The sequence below is a fragment of the Sminthopsis crassicaudata genome, chromosome 2 (assembly GCF_048593235.1).
Source record: "Sminthopsis crassicaudata isolate SCR6 chromosome 2, ASM4859323v1, whole genome shotgun sequence".
Taxonomy (NCBI): Eukaryota; Metazoa; Chordata; class Mammalia; order Dasyuromorphia; family Dasyuridae; genus Sminthopsis; species Sminthopsis crassicaudata.
The window spans coordinates 536543511-536563651 of record NC_133618.1 but is presented as its reverse complement, the minus strand read 5'-3'; the positions used below and the strand labels follow the sequence as shown (position 1 = coordinate 536563651).

General features: G+C 38.9%; 1 protein-coding gene across 2 annotated transcripts in view; it reads right to left on the bottom strand.

The window, feature by feature from the left end:
* Positions 1-20141, bottom strand: part of ANP32A (acidic nuclear phosphoprotein 32 family member A) — a 46873-nt gene that overhangs the window by 25511 nt on the left and 1221 nt on the right. The window contains exon 1 of one of the 2 annotated variants that reach the window (XM_074294703.1): positions 15036-15400. The exons of the other annotated variant lie outside the window; for it this stretch is intronic. Within the exon in view, the coding sequence (XP_074150804.1) occupies positions 15036-15155 (120 nt within the window). The 5' untranslated portion in view covers positions 15156-15400. Of the gene's footprint in view, positions 1-15035; positions 15401-20141 lie in introns of those variants that run through there. 2 annotated transcript variants of the gene reach the window in all.

The following is a 20141-nucleotide window of genomic DNA, read 5'->3' as shown; positions in this document are numbered from 1 at the left end:
CCTGGAGTCTATCTACCTGGATAGGCAAAAGTTACTACTATTTATATTTATATATGATAACTTGCCTCACCATCTAGACAGAATACTTCTTGAGGTTTATGACTGAGTCCTAATTACTTTTCTCTCCAGAGATTTACACTGACCTTCACCCAAGCACTAGGGTTCTTAACATGGGGTTAATACATTTTTTAATTGATAAATGAATTTCAATATGATTTGTTTCCTTTGTAATCGCATGTATTTTATTTATGCATTTAAAACAACTCTGAAAAGAGATTCAAAGGCACCCTTAGCCCACTAAAGAGGTCCATAACACAAAGAAATGTTTAAAAACTCAAACAGGGCCTCATCTGTTTATGAGAACATTAAGGCATATCCCTCCCAAGTGGGGAACAAAAAGCAATCTTCATGAGATTTCCATGCAACTTCTAATTATCTGTGCTGATAGAAGAGAGTACAAATTAGCCAAAGGGATGAATAATCCAAAAATTATTTTATTGGGCATTAAAATACATTATTGTTGGGACTCTTCAACAATGAACTTCAGTGACAAGATTCAATTCAATACTCATGAAATGCCTACTGTTGGTGAAATTCCTTGCTAGGTGCTAAGGATACAAAGACATAAATAAAACACTGACCATACCTATTTCTCCTGGGAGATACAATGTACACATATAGAGCCAGAAGCAGGTTTGTATCTTTTGAGAGATTGTCTCTTTAAGTTTGATGTAGGGCATAGAAACTAACTATCCCACAAACCACCTCAGTATGATTACTTTTCCACAAAGGAGATGGATGATTGTCAGACAAATTAAAAGCTGATCAAAATAGTGTTTTGTTTTGTTTTTTGGCTACCATAAAATAGCTTATATTAAAGTAAAGAGGAAAGACTTTATAAGATGATGGGTCTAGAGTTGGAAGGGGCATTCAAGGTCATTGAGTTCAACCCTCACATTTTATAGAGGGGTTAAGTCTTGCCCAAGTGGCAGCCTCCTTAGTTATTAGAAATGTTTACATTTAAGGTTAATGGGACCCCCAGCTATAGATAAGTTCCCCAGAAATCAGGAAATGCATATGTTATCAATTATCCTACCCAGAAGCAAAAGGGGTTATAATTATCATATACCATTAAAGATATCTGAAGGCCATTTCAAATTAAAAGCCTTTGACATCCACATTCTAATAATCTCCTTCACTAGCAATATGTTCCTGGCATACCACTCCATTTTGAGGAACCTGGGGGCCCAGTAGAACAAGTACAGAATTTGGAGCCAGAAAAATGAGTTTAAATGATCCTGGACAATTCATTCACCTTAACTACTGTTCTAGTTTCTTCATCTTTAAAAAGGAAATAACAGAACTTTCCTCACAGAGTAAAAGGAGGAAAAATATGTATGTTTATATATCTATGAATATACATATATGTATATACCAATATATACATGTGTACATGTACACACATATATGAAAATGCTTTGCAAACCTTAAAGAATCACATAAATGAATGGCCATTTAAGGCCTAGTTCAGTGGCTACCCCTTCCATGAAGCCTTCATTCATCAATTTCCCCTTCCCTGGAAAAACCCTAGTTTCCACATCTCTGAATTCTAGTTGCTCTCTAGAGACTTGCCTCTCCTCTCCTCTCTTCTAAAAGGATAAACTAAGATAAAGTATATTAAAAGTGTTTTGCAAACCTTAAAGCACTACATAAATATCAACTTTTATTACCACCCTTCCAGTTCCTGGCCTCCAGCTTGCCCATTCCAGTTACTGTGCCAAGACTTTGGAAGATGAGATTACCATACAGTCAGCCCTCATTTCACCTTAAGTCCCCTTTAACACAAGCTAAAGTACCAACATTTGAAAGTATCTAATATGTTGAATTTTTTTCCCCCAATTGAGTTGAAACTACCAGTCTACTCTACTCAACAAAGCAACAAACTTACAATATGGTTCTCACAAGGAATTCTCCCTCCCTACCCTACCTCCCTTTCTTGAGCTATATAAAAGCTGTACCTCAGCCAAAAAAAGTGATGTTCTAGTAATGAAAAAGGATGAATCCTAAATACCAGCAAGTAAATTAGGGGGATTTGGGGGGGGAGGGGAAGAAGGTGGAAGGTGGTGGTGTTCAAATCCTAGTACTAGGCCAGAGCCTTGGGGCCTTTTAGTAGCTCTTTAACTATATGTAACCTCCTTTTGAGTTAGAATTATTTCATTTCTTGCCTTTGAATCTCTGGGACCAATACATAATGCCTGGTACACAGCAAGTACTTAATAAATGCTTGCTAATTGGATGGGTGACTGATCAAAGCAAGGCATTTGTATAACCAGATAAAGACTGATTTGCTCTGTGCCTTAACATCTCTTTGGAGGTTTTTTGTTTTCACTCAATCCAGCAACCTGCCTTGTCACAAATTAAGTAGCTACACATCATGAAAATGAAGAGAATTCTCAGGCACTAAACATATTTCTCTTTTTTTTTTTTTTTTTTTTTTTTGGGGGGGGAGAGTACCTTTAGGTGGCTGCCTAACTTTTCTATTTCCACTCCAGGACTTCATCTATGTAAACCTCAGTGTTCTAGTTTGTCAAGTAAGAAAAATAATACAATTGGTTTAGGGTTTCTAAAGAGCCATAGGAGCCATGATATACAGGGGTTCCCCAAAGTTTTAAGTGTGGTTTTAAGCCACAGTTACAATTATAGGGCTTGAGACTATAAGCTTCTAGAGGGCAAGGGCCATCATTTCTTTCTTATTTATCTGTTTCCTTAGCATCTAGCACAATGCCTTGCATAAAACAGATACGACAAATTAATGAATTATTTAGCAAACTCTTAATAAGAGTTAAACTTGTCATTAAGTAAAGCAAATTGCATTTGAAAAAAATACAGGCTCATCCTTCACTTATCAATTCTCCCTTCCCTGAAAAGCTACAATATCTTAAAACTGCACTAAGATTTTTTGTGACAATCTGTTAATATAGACTTAGATTTAGAGAATCTAAGAGTGAATTCTGGCTCAGAAACTTATACCAGGTGATCTTGGAACTTTCTGTAGAGCTCAAGAGGAAGAAGCTGATCTAGATGAACTCGAAAGTACCTTTTAACTCTAAGTCTTGTAGTTTATGTGATGAGCTAATATTCAATGTGAGGATGTAGAGTACTATATCTGGCCCCTCTCTGTGAATGTGTCTGTTCTATCAATAAATTTGTCAATTACACTGGGATAATAAACCTGGGTTCCAGTCCCATTCCTGGCACTAACTTGGCAAAAACAACTAATCAAACTTTCACATCCTTCTTAATTTCCTTACCTCTAAGGTGTAGTTTACCTAAATGATGAAAATAAAAATAACTTAAGGTTACACAGTTTCAGGGTTTACAAAGTTCACAGTGAGGTAAGGACGATAGATGACAATATGCATCTTTACAGATTAAGAAAATTGAGGATCAGAGAAGGAAAGCACCTTGCCCATGATCATATTGTTAATGTTCAGTCACACTTGTCATATCTGACTTTCTGTGACCCCATTTGGGTTTTTTTTGGCCAAGATGGTAGAGCAGTCTGCCATTTTCTTTTACAGGGTTAAGTGACTTGCTCAGTCTTACATAGCTAATAAGCAGCTGAGGTCTTTTTGAACTTGGTCTTTCTGACTACAGGCTCAGCATCCCATCCACTGTATTACCTAACTGCTCTGCCCATGGTTATACCTATCAGTCAATACCAAAGACCTGATGTGAAGTCCAGTGATTGCTGATTGGGCACAGCCTCTCTAAAGCTTCTTTAAAAGGGTAGAACTTCTAAAATGGTTAATATTTTGTTATTTTTATTCTCCTGGCATGGTGAATTTTAGCACTGGACCTGGAATCAGAAAAACCTGGATTTAAATCTTACTTCAGATAATAACTGACTGCTCTATGACAACATAAAGCTAGTTTAACCTGGTTGAGCTCCATTTTTCTCCATCTGTCAGAAGAGACTGATAAAGCCTAAGGTAGCTACTTCATAACACCGAAACGATCCTATGTAAGGTGCTTTACCTCACTCCAGATTATTGAAAGTATGCAATGTATTGATATCAATACATCCAAGTGTTCAAATTCAAATGTTTCTTGAATACCTGCTACATACAGCATGTCCAAAAGTCTTAGTACAGTTAAAACTTTACTAGCTCTTAAACACTAATAGTTATTAATAGCTATTAAAGCTTAAAAATACACTGCCTTTTTAGTAGCTTAAATAAACTATTAAAGCTTAAAACTACGTGTACAGCACTATTATTGGTATGTATCATTGTATCTCTTTGTATCTCTTGAGGCTGACATAAGACCACAGATTTGGAACTTGAAGCAACCTTAGAAATAAATTTCTTCATTTTATAAATGAGGAAATTGAGGCCCAGAGAGATTAAGTGACTAGACAGGGTCATGCAGCTAATGGTCCTGTCTAAGACAGAATTTGAAACCATAGCTGGATGTAAATGATTTCTAACGTGGATGTCATCTGGGACAAGTAACCAAACTCCCGCTCTGAGCTAATCTCTGCCTGCCAAATACAGACTTGCTTCATGTTTACAGAAATCTGATGGTAGTAATCAAAAGGACCACTTGTGGTGATTAAAGGCTCTTTAGTTTGGTCAAAAATAATTATATTTGGCTTACCTGAATTTCTGCTCCTGCTTTAACTAAATGGCTTCTTTCTCCTTCTCTTGAAGCAAAATTTCCTGGCTCATTTCTCCCCATGCCCTTGAACCCCCAAACCCATCTCTTGAGACTCATAAAAGGGACCCATTTATGTACAGGTCCATTTGGCTTCAAATAACAGCATAATAAATATGAGTGCAGAAGCTTATGGACCGACAACCTTGGAAATCTGCAGAATGGGACCGGGAAGGTCTAGAATACTCAAGACATACTTGGGCTCTGTATCCTTACTATATGTATACACACTCTTGTGATACATTTACATTCAGCAAGCTGTAATATTTGTAGGTAACACAAATACTTAATTATGGGTCTTTAAAGGAAGATAAAATACAATATAACAGAAGGGCTGGAGACTAAAATGGAAAATTAAATAGCCTTTATTCTTGGGAAACAGTATATAAGTACTTATGACTCAACATTTTATGGCTCACAACATACTTTATATACATTTCATTTGTTTTTCATAAAAACCCTTCATTGTTCCCATTTTAGGAGGACCTGATGGCTATAGCTATTGACTTACACAGCTAGTAAGCAGGGAAGCTGCAACTTGAACCAATTTCAACTCTGGCTCCATTTAGTCATTTCTCCACTACATACCACATTATCAAAAATATCGTATATAGTGGAAAAATTCCTATCTGTATCTATATCCAAGTGACCAGTGGCCCCCATATTAGCAGAAGTTCAGCCTCTGAAAGCTTTAATAAAGTACCCACTTCTATGAAAAGCCATGCCTTCCACCTCAAACCCACCAACAGGCAGAGTTCCCGCTTCCTGATATGTAAATTTGGATGTAGGACCTTTAGCAATGTAGAGGGAGCTGGGTCCACACCCATCAGATATATAGACAATTTAGAAAACATGGAGTGCATGTATGACTCAAATAGCTGGTGTTACTTACTCATCTGAAAAGTGGGTAAATGCCAAGGGTCAGGGAAAGAGGTGCTGAATCAAAGAATCAAAGAAAACTGTTCTATTTCATACCACTCCTTGCTTCCTGCCCTTTACAATTCTAACCAAAGAATTCTAGTGAGTAAATTAAAAATGTACTGTGCTTTGCACATCATGGACACTTAACTTTTAGTTGAAGAAGCAGGCCAGGGTGAAGCAGCAGATACTGAAAGATGCAGACACTCTCCCCAAGCAGCAAAATGAAGATGGGAGCACAGGAAGGTGGGGATGTCCATGTTCAGACTGGAGTCCCAGAAAAGGAAAAGCATCAAGGGTCTCCTGCTTGCCTGCTTCCCTCTACCTGCCTCCCCTATCCCATCTGCATGGGGAACAATATGGCTACTACTCTCTCAGTTCTAGATATACAAAGAAAAACTGCCAAGAATTGATGTTAGGTAACTTCTCTACTCACTTCATCTTACCCTACAAGCTCAGACATCTTTGAGATTCCGGTTCAGATTAACCAATTACCCTTACTCACAGCAATCAGCCAACCCAGGGGCAGTTAGTTAGAAGGCAGGTCCCAACATTCTGTCAATTCCTTGAGGGGAGATAATGGGAAAGATGTAGTTGTCTCCACCCACAATTATGGAGACCTCTATTACTAGTTTAACTTCCTAGGGGGAAAGAGAAGCATGATATGGCACACTGGAAGGGATAGGCCCCACTTACTCTTGCTCTCCCTTTCTTATATTCCCTCCCCCCCACCTTGGCTCCACTAAGAGCACTTAAGAGTCTGTGCCATACAATTTAGCACTTACTCATCTACTTTCTCTTTTTGTGTCTATGTCTCACCTCCCAAACTTGACTAAATTTCTCAAGGCCATGTACTTCTATATCCATCCCCATACAATGCCTAGCCATATGCCCTCTGCAGCAGGCACTTAAAATAGTTGTTTTTTTTTTTTTTTTCCTTTCCTTCCTTTTCCTGAATTCTATTAGACCTGTCAGTGGAGCCCACCTATCATCACTGCTCAGAAGTGATGTGGGATTCATTATTATCATGCTAAGGTGGATCTCTCCAGAGTCCCTTTCCTCCAAATAGCACAAGAGGCACTTTACTAAATCTGACAGTAATCCTGCTAAATCTCTCATTTCCCTCCTCCCTTCATAATGCACCACCTCATACAAGCCACACACACAGTTCTCATCACCACCACAGAAGGCACCAGAGATCTGGCAGTACAGACCTTCTGGGGGATGGATGGATGAACAGTCCCTGCACAACCTGGTTCTGTTCTTGGCTTTGCATAGCAGTTCCTGCCTCTCCTAGAAACACCAGGAGTCAACTCTCCAGCATTCAGAAGCTCACCAGTCTGCTGCTTATGTGGAGTCCTCTCTCTTTCTCACCCTTCCTTCCTTCCTTCACTGGTTTTTGCTTCTCCCTACCACTTCATCCCCTCCTCACTAACCTATCTGCCAAATGATAATCATTCATGTAGTGCTTGAAAGTCAGCAAAGCACTTTACCAAGATATGTCAACACCTCTGTGAAGTAGCTCCAGAATAGTATTAACCCCATTTTACAAATGAAGGTTTAGTCATTTGGCCATGATCACATAGCTGGTAATGGACAGAATGGCATTTACCATGGTATCATGTCCTAATCAAGACACCTAGTCCAATGTATACATATATTGTATTTAATTTATACTCTTAACATATTTAACATGTATTGGTCAACCTGCCAAATTGGGGGGGGGTGGGTGGGAAGGAGGGGAAAAATTAGAACAAAAGGTTTGGCAATTGTCAATGTTGTAAAATTACCCATGCATATATCTGGTAAATAAAAACTATTAAAATAATAATAAAAAAAGAAAGACACCTAGTCCAACTCTTTCCACTACACAAAAAAGAAAGCTATTCAATCTTGAGACCTAAGGCTTTAGGGAGTCTCTTGGAAATACCGAGAATTGCTAATAGCCTACTGCCTCCCCTCACTTGAAGCACATCTATCTTTTTTCTTGTAAGGTATTCAGAAATGCTGAATGGCCTCCTAAGCCAATAGTTACAATGGGAAAATGTATGGAAGAGTGTGGTAGTTTTTCTCCATGACACCAAAATTCAGAACTCAGGACTTTTAGCTTTTTAATAGTCAGGAGATGCACAGTTGTTGTAGTTTGACCATATGACCTTGGGAAAAACTGGCAAAGTAGAATGAATGCTGGCCTGGAAATGAAGAGAAACTGAACTCTACTCTTGGCTCTGTGTCCCAGAATCAATGTGCTCAGCACCTCTGTCTCATACCAAAGAACTGAAATGTAACTCTGAACCTCAGCTCTCAGCATTTATAGAATGTGGTGGTTCATGAAGGCCCTTTCTTCTTCTAATAATCACTTTGTTTGGGAAGCTTTGAGTCATTCCCCATAATTTCAGGCTCTTCTCCTGACCTACTGGACTTTCTCTGCCATGCCACAGAAACATTTTTACCCTGGAGGAACACACTACCCCTGGACTTCTCATCCTAGGAGTACCTTGGCTGCTGATTAGCCAAAACTGGGCTCCCAGAACCTCCATTTTAAGGAGGCTGCCCAGGTCAGTCATGTCTTCATCCTACACTTCTAATTGGATTTTCTCTACCATATCCCCAAGGTTATCCCTTCACCTTTCAGCTTCCTTTTATGTGTATCTTCCTCCATTAGACTGTGAACTTCTTGAGGGCAGGCCTTTCTTTCCTCAGCACTTAGAATAAACATGGAATATAGTAATAAGTGCTTAAATATGCTTGTTGACTTGATCTTTTTCTTCTCTCATCCCTGGGTTATATCTAATCAATTGTCAAGTCTTAATGGTCATATTAGCATCATCTCTCTTGCATCTGTCCCCTTATTTCTACTCCCCCTACTTCAGGCTCACATTCTCTCTCACTGAAGACTATTGCAAGTCTCTTATTTTGACTCAAAGCCAGTCTCCCCCCTCTATAATCCATATCATTCTTCTGCTCAAGAACCTTCAATAGTTCCTTATTGCCTCTAGTATAAAATACAAACACCTCAATTTGTCATTTAAAGCCTTTCACAAACTAGCTATAGTCAAACTTTTCAAGCTTTTTACATATCCCTACCCCTTATATACTTTGCATTCCAGCCTAGCTACTTGCTATGCTAACTTGGAACTCCATCTTTCACCTCTGTGCCTCAGGCACTGCCTGTCCCTCTCATGCCTGGAATACATGGCTCATCACCTCTGCCTTTTGACTTCAAGACTCAGCACTGTGCCACCTCCTAGAGGGACCTCTTTTGATTCTCTTTGTGCTCTCTTCTTTCCAGTTATCTGAGTTTAAATATGGCTTTGTGCCCATCTTTGAGGGCAAAAACTGTTAAATTTGGTTTTGTACTCCCAGGGCTCAATATGATATCTTGCATATATTTAATGTTTGTTGGTTGGGAGTTATGAAATTGAGTCACTTAAACTATTTCTTCATTTGTAAAAAAGAATAGATTACTGTCTTACTTATCTTTTAAAGTTTTTATAGATATGTCATGTAAATGTACTTTGAAAAGTATAAAATGCCATGCAAATGTATGGAATTGGCATAAAACAAAGAATCCCTCCTTTCCTTTTATTTCCTTTTATCTTCCTCCCTTAGACTAGCCAGTGGTATTTAGAATTAAAAGGCTACTAATCTTAGAATTAAGTAATAACTAAGAACAGGACAGAAGAATTCACTTATTCACTTCCTTGATTCTTTCTGGGATAGGGAAGGTCAGAGAAAAAAGAAAGTAAGTTTACACTGCTACCCACTAAAGATATAGAAAAAAATAATCAGTAATCATTTCATACTTCATTGGATTGGTGATCTTATCAAAAAAGGTACTCCCTCTAATGGTGCAAATCACAATTTATCCAGGCTTCCTTATCCTACTTTTGTCTACTTTCCCATAAATCTACCACAGAGAACTTACCCAATGACCTGGAAGATTTAAGACTATATATTTCCCAAATGCAATTCATTCTGTTCTCTTATTACCTTGTTAACTCACAGTTCACAGGTAGGGTTTGTGTAAGACATATACTGATGGACTAACGCAATGGTTAATATACCATAATCTAGAAAAGACATTTTTCATCCATTTGGGTTTTTTTGTATAGATTGTTAGGTACATCTCACTTGAGTGGTTGCAGATTACACGATGGAAATCATATAGTATTTATGTGTGTTTACTTAGTTCTTTTTTCCCTAAATTTTCTTTTATTTTCAAATAGTAAGATTTTCATCCCCCCCCTGCCCCCAACTCATTCTATTTTGGAAAAAAAGAAAAAAATCCTAAAGCAAATGTGCATATTCAAGTATAACAAAACACATTCTTACAAAGACCATGCACTAAAATGTATGGGCAGGTAGATGGCACATTGGATAGATAAGAGTCAATAGAGTCAAATAAGTGAGGAAGTCATCTTCTTAAATTCAAATCTGACCTTAGTACTTACTAGCTATATGGCTTTGCGCAAGTCACTTCACTTGTTTGCCTCAGTTTCTTCATTTATCAAATGAGCTAGAAAAGGAAATGGCAAAGTACTCCGCTATCTCTGCCAACAAAACTCCAAATGGGATCGTGATGAGTTTGATATAACAGAAACAAGTGAACAACAAAATAGGTCTCATTCTATATACTTTATCTTTTATTCTTTCAGGAGTAGAATTCAGAGTATGATTCATCATTGGTCCACTGATATACCTTTTTGATGAGAATTCTTAATTATTTCAGAATTTTTTGTCTTTATAATATTGTTACTGTGTAGATTGTTCTCCTGGTTTTGCTCACTTCACTGAACCAGTTCATACAAGTTTTCTCTTCTCTGAAACTACCTCCTTCATTTTATCTCAAGAATATAATAGCATTCCATCACATTCATATGCCATAATTTATTCAATTACTTGCCAACTGGTGGACTTCTTAGTTTCTAGATCTTTGCCACTAGCTACTGTAAATATTTTCTACATATTGTTCATTTTTTTCTTTGATTTCTCTGAGGCATAAGAAACCATAAAGTATCCACAAGTTAAGGCTTAAATATAAGGAATCCCTCTTTATTTGGGACTAGGTAAAGAACATTTTTCCATGGCAGAGGTAAATATGGATTTTTTTTTTTTTTTTTTTTTTAGCAATACTCTTCAGGTTTAATACTTTAGTGAATAGTAAAATCAGAGGACTGATGAATTAAGTTACTATTGTAGTTATATCTATCAAGGAATCTTAACTGACCTCAATACAGGAATGGATGATACTATGTCAAAAGAAAACTATTATTAATTCTGAATTTTTCTCTAAAGAGTCAAATATTTTGTAATCAATAAACAAATAGTAGATCTTATACTCTCAATCTTTTAGTTAGTCATGTAACTGTGATCTACTGTAGAAAATAATTTATTTTTGTTTGTCTACATAGATCATTTATACTATCATAGCTTTAGAATGGTAAGGAACCTTAAAAATTGTCAAACACAATCTCCTTATCTTAAAGATGGGAAAACCCAAGCTCTGAGAAGCTAACTGACTTGTCCAAAGTCACACAGCAAATAAGTCTCTGGGGTGGGATTCAAACTCGGGTTTTCCTAACTCCAAATCCATCATGAGAAAACAGGCAAAGGGGTTGTTAGTTTCTGATGTCTTTTCAATCACTTTTACCCAAAATATTTACCTTTATGATATGTATCTATATGTGCATTTTTTTCTCATTATATGAATGCTTCCCCTCTTTCAGCTGTCTTGAAATTTGATTCCCTGATGCTCACAAGATTGTGTTGGCTCCAGATTCCTTCTGTGTTTATTACTTCTCTACTCTTGATTTTGGTTTTTTATGTGTCACTTTTGCTTCTTTATCACATCAAATGTGGCAATTTCAAACAAGTAACAAATAGATGAAAAAATGGAACAGATCTGCTAGTGTTTTAATAGATCGTGATCTATCTTCATTGTTAAAGAAAATGGAACCACCTTATTTGGGCAGCATACAGTAAAAAAACAAACAAACAAACAAAAAAAACAAAAAAACAAACACTATACTTTCAGATGCACAGCTAACTGTTCTGTGGCTCTTCAAACTAATATAGTAACTAGAATTAATCAGGGAAGGCTTCAGAGAAAGCTGAACTGAATGAAGTTGGGGAGAGGCAGGGAAGCTAATACAGTACACAAAGTATACTGTAGTGATCTGGCAAATGCAAAATGACTGGAGTAAGAATGGTTCAGGAAAGACTAAGGTCATATTCTTCACTTAAGTAATGACTCCAAATTAAAGAGTACAAATGAAAGTAGAAGAGAGATAATGGAGAAGACATATATTCACCCTAAAATATACCACTGATATCAGATCCTTTCCTTAGAGCAGGTTTTAACTGGGGAAATCTGAGGGAACCAAAATACTTTCCAATTGTACTTAGGCCCAGAACTTAAAGTCCTGGGTTCTAATACCAGTTCTGACTGGTTTTAAGGCTTTTAAATTTTCCCTATTCTTCAGTTCTTTATATTACCTTAAAAAGAATGAGATAGCTATAAAAATAAATGAAACCACTTTGGAGGAAAGAATTTCAAACTGAAGCAAGTTACTTTCCCTGTGGGCTTCCATTAACTATAAAAAGGGAGCTGAGCTGGGTCACCTCCAAATTGGTTATCAGTTAGTTACAAATCCTATAGATATACAAATGAAATACGATTTCTTCTTTTCAAAATCGTGTATGAAAATGCATACCATTTTCACTTGAAACTAACTGGTTTCCACTTTTCAGAAAATGGTATGGAAAAACAGTGTCATCTGTGTTATTTTAAAACAATGATATAACTTTTAAAATCTTCTCTCTCTTCCCCCTTTTCTCTCTTCTCTCCCTCTCTCAAAATATAATTGCTTTATCATTTATAACACATTAAGTATTATGATATATTTTTAAAGTCTTGTAGGGATTTGCCAAAATCTGTTTTCCAAATTGGGGTTTATTTAAGGGAATGGAGAGAAAAAGACATGAATGGGGAAATTTGATCAAAGGGATACTTCCTCAGGGGACTAGAACCTAGAGTTTTAAGTTGAATAAAGTTGCAGGAAAAGGCAAAAGACCTATAAATCATATCTCTCAACTCTGCTTATTGAAGTATGTTTGTTATTTCCTTAAAGAATTGAGACTACAATCGCAATTTTGATGTCAAATTTATTTAAATCAACAGCCTATCACCTATCAGCCTTTTCTGTTTATAGCAGCTCTTTTTTTTGTAGTGCTAAAGAATTGAAAACCAAGAGGATGCCTGTCAACTGAGGAATAGTTGAACAAATTGTGGTATATGAATATAATGGAATACTACAGTTCTATAAGAAATAATAAGCAAGCAGACTTTGGAAAAACCTGGAAAGATTTACATGAACTGATGCTAAGTGAAGTGAGCTGAACCAGGAGAACACTGTACACAGTAACAGCCAACATTGTGCAAATGATCAACCTTGACAGACTTTGCTCTTCTCAGCAATCAAAAAATTGATTTATTAACACTTTAGTAAAGGGGGGAAAAACAATAACCTAGGACAATTCTAAAAGACTTATGATGCAAAGTGCTATCCACATCCAGGGGGGGGAGGGGGGGAAACGACAGAGTGTAATTGCAGATTAAAGCATAATACTTACACTTTTTAAAATTGTTTGTTCGTTCTTGTGGTTTTTCCCTTTTTTTCTGACTCTTCTCTTACAACATGACTAATGTGGAAATATATTTAATATAATTGCACATGTATAATCTATAGACTGCCATCTTGGAGAGGAATAATGGGAAAGAGGGAGAAAAATTAAAATAAAAATCTTATAAAAGTGTCAAAAAGTAAAAAAAATTTTAATGTGTTAAGTGCATTTCAATATAACAGGTTTCTCTTATAATCTTATATATTTATTTTATACACTTAAAAACCTAATTTTGGAGAAAAGCCCATAATTTTTTGCCACATTGCTAAAAGGGCCCGGGATACAAAAAAGAATCCCTGTAGTTAGGTTACAATTTTTAAGAAATAGCACTAACTCTGGCATAGGATGTTATACAGTATTTCTAAAAATAATTGCTTCAAATCATTCAAGCCTGCAAAGGTTAGAGACACAGTGGGGTAAATGGTGGCTTTGGTTCAAGGCTTGCCGTCTGATATGTGTTATGGGCAGGTAACTTAGACTTTCAGTGACCCCAATCAATCCTTTCAGATTCTAAGTGGAAAACAAATTGCCCATCTGTATTTGTTTCCAAATAAAGAATGCTGCATGATGAGGAACTCATAGGTATAAGTGCCCCATCTCTTTGCTCCCCCCATCTCCCAAAGATCCACTTAGCTTTGAGAGAATGATTTAGCTAGGAGCATGGTATGATAGAAACAATATGGACCTTCAAAGTCAGAAGACATGGAGATCCATACCTCTTATATATATTTATTGTCTGACTCTGGACTAGTTACAATCTCCCTGAGCCTCAGTCTCCTTGTCTGGCAAATAGGAATGATATATCATCTATCTCATTGGAAAATGAGAGGAAAATCTATTGTAAACCTTAAATTATTAAAGAAATATTGTGCTAAGGCCAGAAAACTGAGTTTGATATATGGTTGATACCCTTTCAATGTGTAAAATCCTAATTTTTCAGCAGCTAGTAATCTCCTCTCTCTTCTTAAAGGTCATATTTTTTCCCAATTCATAGTACCAGCACTAAAGACTAAAGGTAGGGAAAAAAGCTAAAAGTCAAACCTGTCAATTTATTAACACTTTAGTAAAAGGGGGAACAAAGTTTAGTGGAAAACTCTTTTTAATCATTCATATCATGCTATTGATGACTGACTGATTGGCTATAAACTCCAAGGATCTGACATGAATGCTGGTCAATGCATAATGCACAGATATAGTTTAAGACAATTTTGTATCTCTGCCTCTGCTTTTAACAATAACAATTTCCATGTGTATAGTGCTTTACAGTTACCAAAAGTAGAATGTGAGTTAAATACCTAACTATAAGCTATTTTATAATCATGAATTCTAAATAATTTGAAAGGAAGTTAATATGTAGTATAAAGCAGCTAAGCAATTAGTTCTTATATCTAGATCTGGAAAAAACTTCAGAATCCATTTGTATTCCAATCCTTCCATGTGATAAATGAAGAAATGGAGGTCTCAGGAGGGTGACTTGCACAAGGTCATCCAGGTATAATAATTACCAGAGGCATTATTTGAACCCATTTCCTAAAAATTCAGTCATAATTTGTCCATTGAGTCTAATGTTTTTTTCTACCATTCCTCTGTACCTCCCAGAAGAACTCTAATACTTCAAAGCATTTTGTGTTGCCCACAGCCAAATCCATGTTGTCTAATCCCTTCATTTTATGGAGGAGGAAAGTAAGGCACAAGAAATTAAGTGATTTGCTTACCTTTACAGAGATCATAAGAGCCAAAGCCTGGATTTGAATCCATGTTCTCCATTCCAAATCTCCTTCTAGGGCCTCATATAGTCTCGAATATGAGAACTCCATGACACCAACAAAAATCATAGGATTAGTGTTTTGGGGGTTGAAGGGACTTTAAAGGTCAGAGTGCAATCCTCTCAATTTTTCAGAACAGAAGAATTTTCACTAACTGTCCCCTGTGATTGGAATTCTCTCCTTCCTGGTCTCCACCTCTTGGCTTTCCTGGCTTCCTTTTTCAAGGCTCAGTTAAAATCTCACCACTGCAAAAAGCCTTTTCTGGTCCTTTTTAATGTTAGTGTCTTTCTTCTGAGATTGTTTCCAGTTTATCCAGTGTATAACCCATTTGTACATAGTCATTTGCAAGCTCCATTAGATGATGAACTCCTTAAGAGACTTTTTTTTTTTGGGGGGGGGGGCAGGGGGAGTTCTGTGTATTTTTAGTTTTTGGCATATCCAGTATTTAACACAATGCTGGCAATAGTAGATGTATAATAATTGCTTGTTGACCTGTTGACCTGACTGAGGCCTAAAGTAGTGGGGTCTCCTCCACAGATTCTTTAACTCTGGCACAGATTATCCGTCTTCAGTGGTTTAGGTAATGCCTCCAAAAGGGGTCAATTATAATTGATCAGTGAATTTTGAAGGCTTACTCAGTAATAATTCCAAATAGCTGCACCAGCTAAGTAACTGCAAACATTTCCCCTCGTCAATGCTCAAATAAGACCACCAGGAGATTAAGTAGCAATTCAACGAGCATTTATTAAGGTTCTAGTAGGTGCAATACAGGCAATTTACATAATAACTGGACACAGATAATATAAAACACACACTCCTTGAGAGCAGGAACTCTTTCATTTTTCTATTTATATGTCCATTGCGCAGCCCTTTAAATAAGCTTACTGATTAAATAAGTTAGAATACATACTTTTCCCCCATATATGGTATGCCCAGATCTTCATAAAAAATTACTGGACAAGAGCTATTCCTAGCCTTTTTCTGAACCCCAAACCCCACAGGGTTTTTACTTTGAAGTGTCCTTGCACCCTATATGTAAGGGGAGAGGAGGAAGCAATGCATAGAGGTAGAAACAAGTGACTGCTAAAAATCCCTTCTTTGGAATATTTGGATCAGTTAGCCACTTAACTGGAATCTTAACCAAATTCATCTCCTCGAAAAACATTCAAAAGAGGCTTCTTCTAATGTAGTTTAGTCAGTAATATTTTCCAGGTTTTTCTCCTTTAAGTTTCAGGCCTTCAGAATACATACAGTCTCTTATCACCTTTCCCCAATAAATACCATCTATTCCTCTAATCAACACTACAACATTAAAACAAATCAGTGTGGGTATATGTTTACAGAGTAAATCTCCAATTATCTATGGCACTATTTCATGTCTGCTTTGCTTCCAAGGATCTTTTAAAAATCCTGGGTCCCACAGCTTCTAAATATTCTGAGGTAATATAATCATCTGCCTGGAGAAAACATAGCTAGTTAAATAAAACTACTATAAAACCATCGTGCGATATATTCTAAAGCCTATTAAGGTTTTCCTTTATTATTGCAAAAGGGGGCTCTCCTCATGGATGTTGATTGAACAATAAAGTTCTGTTTCCTATGTTCACAGGAAAGCCCATCCACTCACAGTCAAAAGGATCTGGTAACAGGTGGCTGCAATTCAGATATTTTAACCTGTAAAACGTTTGGCTAGTCAAGCCTCACAGAAGAGCCTTCCTTCCCAAATAATGCTGCTGTTTAAAAAAGTGCCTCAATCCAAGAGCAGGCAACACTAATTTTATTCTGTGGTAATAAAAGAGACTCGTAAATAGAAAATATTGTGTCTACTTTTTAAAAAATTATATTTCTTTTTAATTTAAGGAAAATATTCATATCCTTAATCTCCTCAAAAGAAAAATGGGGGAGAGGGAAAGAGGGAAGGAAGGAGAGAACTCCAGAACTTCCACTAAACGCTGACAGCCAGCGGAGGCGCTGTAATAACCTACTAGAAACAGAAAGAACGCGACCTACCTTCCCGGAGAGCCCAGCCCAGGAAGGCGTTTTCCCAACTCATCAATAATTCGTTCCCTCCCGAAGGAAGCGGCTGCTGCTGCTGTGGCTGCGGGCATCAGAGATCTAAAGTCTTGTGCGTATTTAACGCCACCCCCCAAAAAAAAAATCCCAAGAAAAAGAAAGAAAGAAAAAAGACCGCGTTTGCCCCACCTTTGGCCAGTAGCAGTGAAATAACAATGTCAGGTAAAAAACCAAAGCAAAACACAAAAGGCAGTGTCAATGTAAAAGTTAACTCGGAGGTTCGGGGTAAAGAAAATAGAAGAGGGCAGAACACCCGGGGCAAGGAAAGGACCGCGGGAGGAAGAGGAGACCGCGATTCGGTGTGGCCGTTTGCGGGGAGAATTCCTCCCTTTCAGTATTACTACTCCAAAGAACGCAGACAACAACAACGCTCCATTTAAAGACACAGGATATTCCTTTTAAAGATAGCGGGCGACTCCAAGGGAGCGGGAGACGTCCCTGCAGAGAAACCACGAAATATGGGTTCCTCGTTCACCTCTCCAGCTCCTACGTCGTCCCCAAAAAAGACCAGGCAGAGGCAGCCAAGATCTTGGTCGGTCACTGTACTAACAGTCAGTTCGTTTGGAAACTAGTCCTGTGGAGCGGTTTCGGAGATGGCGCAAGACTTATCATTTTACCTTTATTTTCTCCCCTCCCCAGTGACAACAGCCACAGTGACAAAATGGCAGCTCTCTGCGCTGGCAGTCATGTTACACACACACGCAGAGCGCAGTGAAAGCGCCCCTAGAGCCTTCGCTGCAATTCCGGAGCAACCTTCTCCCACCTCCCCCCAATAACGATAAAGTACACCTCTCTTCTTAACCCCAAAGCGGGGAGGAGGGAGGGGAGGGGTGCTTGCGGTTTGAACACCTCGGGATCAGAAACTGCCCCGGAGAAATAATTGAGTATTTTAAAGGCTCAGGTTCACGGTCATCAAACATCTCACTCAGCCACCCACCCTAAAACATACGCACACCCGGTCCCACATCCCCCTCCCCGAATATCGCACAAATCCTCAGGGAGACAGTCGCCTTCATTTCAAACCCTGCGTTTTTCTTTTGCAGCTCGATGGGGGAGGGGGGGGCGGGACGGGAGAAACCCAGGAAAAAATGGCTGCTCGTCCTATTTCAGCTTCATCGCGGTGTTGCCAGCTCCCGGGACAAAGTTGAGAAAGGATTCGGAGGTGTGTACTGGGGGGCTAGAGGAAGGGGAGGTTTGGGGGGGCGCTGGGGGCGCTCTCTCGAATCCTTTCGGAAAGAAAACAAAAATACACGCACCCACTTCTCTCATCTTCCTTCCCAACCCCCTTTGTCTCTTATTACCCTGTTTTCTTCCCAAACAAGCAAACTGCCCCCCTCCTTCCCCACTAATGCCCAACCACTCCCCATTGGAGTGAAGCGGGGATCGGAGGAAAAAAGAATACGAAGGGTTGGGGATGGGGGGAGGGAGTACGCGTGTGAAATATCGTTTAGTATGCGCGTCGTATTCCCCTCCCCCCTCAACATAAGACACGAAGACTTTGTGAAGTTTAAAAAGCGGGTTCGATCCGCTCCCCAATCTCTTCTATTTGGTTAAGAATGTTTTTAGAACCCACTACCTGATCCACACAGTCGCCCTACGCTAGTCTCAGCCCCTCCCCCCAACAGGGAACATAGCTCTAGGTCTTATCTGTGGCTGGGTGGGGGTCGTTAAAGTGGGCGGCCAGCCCAGTCTCCCTGCAGTCTACACGCGGCATTCCCCCCCCCCATCTCCTATACCTTATAGAGTTAAGTCCAAAGATGTTATATGAAAACATTACCAAAATAATTATCGTAATTCTCTTTCGATGAGCACCCTCCTCATGTAACAAACCATAAAACACATACAGAGTATACACAACTGCGTTTTGACAGTATGAGCACAAAACAAATCTTGGTTTCAAAAGTCAAACCGAGGTTTAGGGGAGAAATTATGGGAGGAGAAGTGGAGGAAGGGAGGAGAGGAGGGAGGAAATGGGTGGAAAGGTTCCATCTTCCCCAAGGATTAGTCTTTACTGGGGCGGGCGGAGGGGGAGGGGGGAAGAGTGTCTGGAGTCCGGTTATAACGCTCTTAAAGTTGTCTACGCGCCCAGTCTACAAAATCCGTCCTTCTCTGGGGTTTCAGCGATAACCTAGTCTCTTCCCGCCCTGCGCCCCTTCGAAAGGGAAATTGGGCGAGACTATCACAATCCCGGTCTTTTTATTTTTAACCTATAAACAACCTCAACCTTCACGAAGGAGGGGAATATAAACTAAATCAGGCGACATCGCAAGAATTACCAGGGCAATTAGTGCATACACTTCACCTTCCCCTTTTCTAGGGTGTGTATTTTGCAAGATGCTCTCTCGTTTCCCATCCTTTTAAGTTTCTTCCGTCAGTGCTACCGCCGCTGCCCAATCAATAAAAGCGAAGGGAGGTAAGCTCCGATCCCAGAGATACAGGTTTTCTGGTGCTCGCATAAATCTGGACACAGCCAATACCCACCACCGCCACCAGCCATGGACTGCTTGCGTCCTGAAAAACTTTCTTGTTCTCGTTTATTCAGCCAGGCGCCCGACAGCTGCCTAAATGCTAACGGCGGAGGGAAAAACAAGCCGGGGCGGAGGACTAGTTTTAGGGGGCAAAAAGCACGTCACCTTTGTGGGGCACAGCGTGTGCAGGAGACTGGAGGGAGAGGGGGAACACACTGCCTTTTACTAACTTGAAATCGCTTTCAAGGTGGAGGGAGGCGCGGTGATTTCAAACGTCTTGTCCCTTTGAAAAAATCCCCTTTTTTATTTTTTTGGGGGTAGAGGAAAGGAAGAATCCTCAGCATCTGGAAGGAAGGTGAGATAGAGTGAGGGAGAAGAAGGAGAAAGAGGAAGGGAGACAGAGAAAGGGAGGGAGGGAGGGGGAGAGAGAGAAAGGGCGCGTTCACGAACACTACAAAGTTACAAATATGGCTCCCCCGTCTCTCGCCTGATCACTGCAAAGAAATGAAGACGC